This window comes from Hevea brasiliensis, chromosome 7, assembly GCF_030052815.1.
Source record: "Hevea brasiliensis isolate MT/VB/25A 57/8 chromosome 7, ASM3005281v1, whole genome shotgun sequence".
Classification (NCBI taxonomy): Eukaryota; Viridiplantae; Streptophyta; class Magnoliopsida; order Malpighiales; family Euphorbiaceae; genus Hevea; species Hevea brasiliensis.
Window position 1 is genome coordinate 8,325,957 of NC_079499.1, and position 1,832 is coordinate 8,327,788.

The 1,832-nt window shown below is 30.8% G+C and overlaps 1 protein-coding gene across 2 annotated transcripts; it reads left to right on the forward strand.

Annotated features, from left to right (window-relative positions):
- Window positions 1–396: 396 nt before the first annotated feature.
- On the forward strand, window positions 397–1,291 carry LOC110635405 (uncharacterized). 2 transcript variants are annotated; one of them, XM_021784717.2, is made up of 2 exons: window positions 397–497; window positions 596–1,291. In XM_021784717.2, the coding sequence occupies exons 1-2, from the start codon at window positions 472–474 to the stop codon at window positions 1,179–1,181; spliced, it is 612 nt and encodes a 203-aa protein (XP_021640409.2). In that variant the 5' UTR covers window positions 397–471; the 3' UTR covers window positions 1,182–1,291. The 2 variants fall into 2 exon arrangements, with proteins under 2 accessions (XP_021640409.2, XP_021640408.2); XM_021784716.2 differs by having other exon boundaries at window positions 441–497; window positions 578–1,291.
- The last annotated feature ends 541 nt before the right edge of the window (window positions 1,292–1,832 follow it).

The following is a 1,832-nucleotide window of genomic DNA, read 5'->3' on the forward strand; positions in this document are numbered from 1 at the left end:
AAAATTTACAATAATAATTATTAAAACTAGTCATACATTTTAAATTTTCCTCCCCTAAATAATCCCAAATGATAATTGATGAGTGAGGTCATTGTTTGAACAAAACTTAGATAATCAATGAGGTCACCCACATGGGAAATGACTGTGATTTCAAAACTTAGATAATTATTTTATCAAATGCTTGCTTGTAAATTTTGTGTACGCCGTTGTGAATTAGGATTAACTAGTTTCAAAATTAGATTGATTGCTAATTAATGGAATAATTTTCTTTTCATATATAAATCTGTTAATAATTTTATTAATTTTATAGATGAAATTTAATATAATTTATATAAAATTAATTAAATATCAAAAGAAATATGGTAGATATCCATCCAAAATTGGTAACAATTTTCTGGCTATTTGTACCAAGTAGCTAAGCAGAAAATTTCGAGCTGGCCATAGCAACTTGCATAATCTCCTTCCATTGCAATGACAAGAAACAGTATGGGCGAGAGGTACTTGATTGCTTATTCTCTTGATCCGTTTGCTTAATTAATTATGGCTTGTGTATATTATTTACAGCTAACTATTTTAGTTTCACGAGTGAATTCAGGGCAACGGCTACTCAACCACTGAATGATGTAGGCTGGATGAAGAAAAAACTAGAAGACGTTGAAAATTTTAAAGAGGTTCGATTAAGCGCACTGGATGACTTTGTTAGCGTGAACTCCTTCACAATAGCCATCTTCTTGGGCTTATCCTTTGCATCTCCCAACCAACAGAGCCTTGATAATCGACCCGAATGTGCACCAGGCGTCAAGATGGAAAAGAGGCTCGTTGTGTATGAAGTTGTATCATTCGCTTGCTTCCTCTTTTCTAGCCTGGTAGCCAAATCACTCAAGCTTTATCTCAGTGTCCATAACACTGAAAATGATCTGGACATTTTAAATTATCGTGTAATAAAGCCAAGAAGAGGTTTTATGAGCCTGTTATCGGTGTTGGCATCGGCAGTTGGGGTGGTGTTTTTGACGCTTTCAATGGTTGATGTTGTTCAGATAAAAATTGGGAATATGTCGTGTGGGATTGGTGAGACTCAGGCAGCTGTAATATCACTATGCACCATTGTGGCTCTCGCTCTCATCATTTATTTACCTTCAACTGTGATGACTATTATAAGGATAACGTTTGTTAGTAAGTAGATTGGACATTGTTCTATGTTTGTTTAAGGTCGAAATCCTAGCAGTAGCAGAGGGTTTCTTCACTCTTTATATTGAATAAGAAATAAGAATGTTGAGTTGTGTTATGTTGACATCTGTTTACTGTCAAAGAAAAGTGCTGTGTTCTATTAAAGTAATATTAAGTTTTGGGGTTAAAAAAAAGCACTTTAAAAAAAATTTAAATGCTGGTAAAAAAAATAATTTAGCAAAAATTGTTTTGTTGTTTTAATAATTTTTTTCAGCTAATGTATCAAATTCAATTTTAATTAATTTTTAATATATATAAGTAAATAAAAATGTTGTGTGCTTATTTAATTTTTTTTCTAAAAAGCCAACTTTTTAACTTCTTGTGCATATATGTCAATCAAACATAAGTTGGTGATAGGAAAGGAAATTGAGTTTTCAATTAACAGATTTTTTTGTCTAAATCCAATTGACTATGGATCTAAGATATAAAATGTATGATAAAACTCATATATTAAATATATAAATCATACATATTTATATTTTAAATTCAACAAAAATTTCTCCTCAATGAACATCATATTCCTCTATTAATCAAAATCACTGTATCAAATATGATTCAAGAGTTGCTCTTATCAGTACTATGATGTATGAAAGTATTTTAATCAA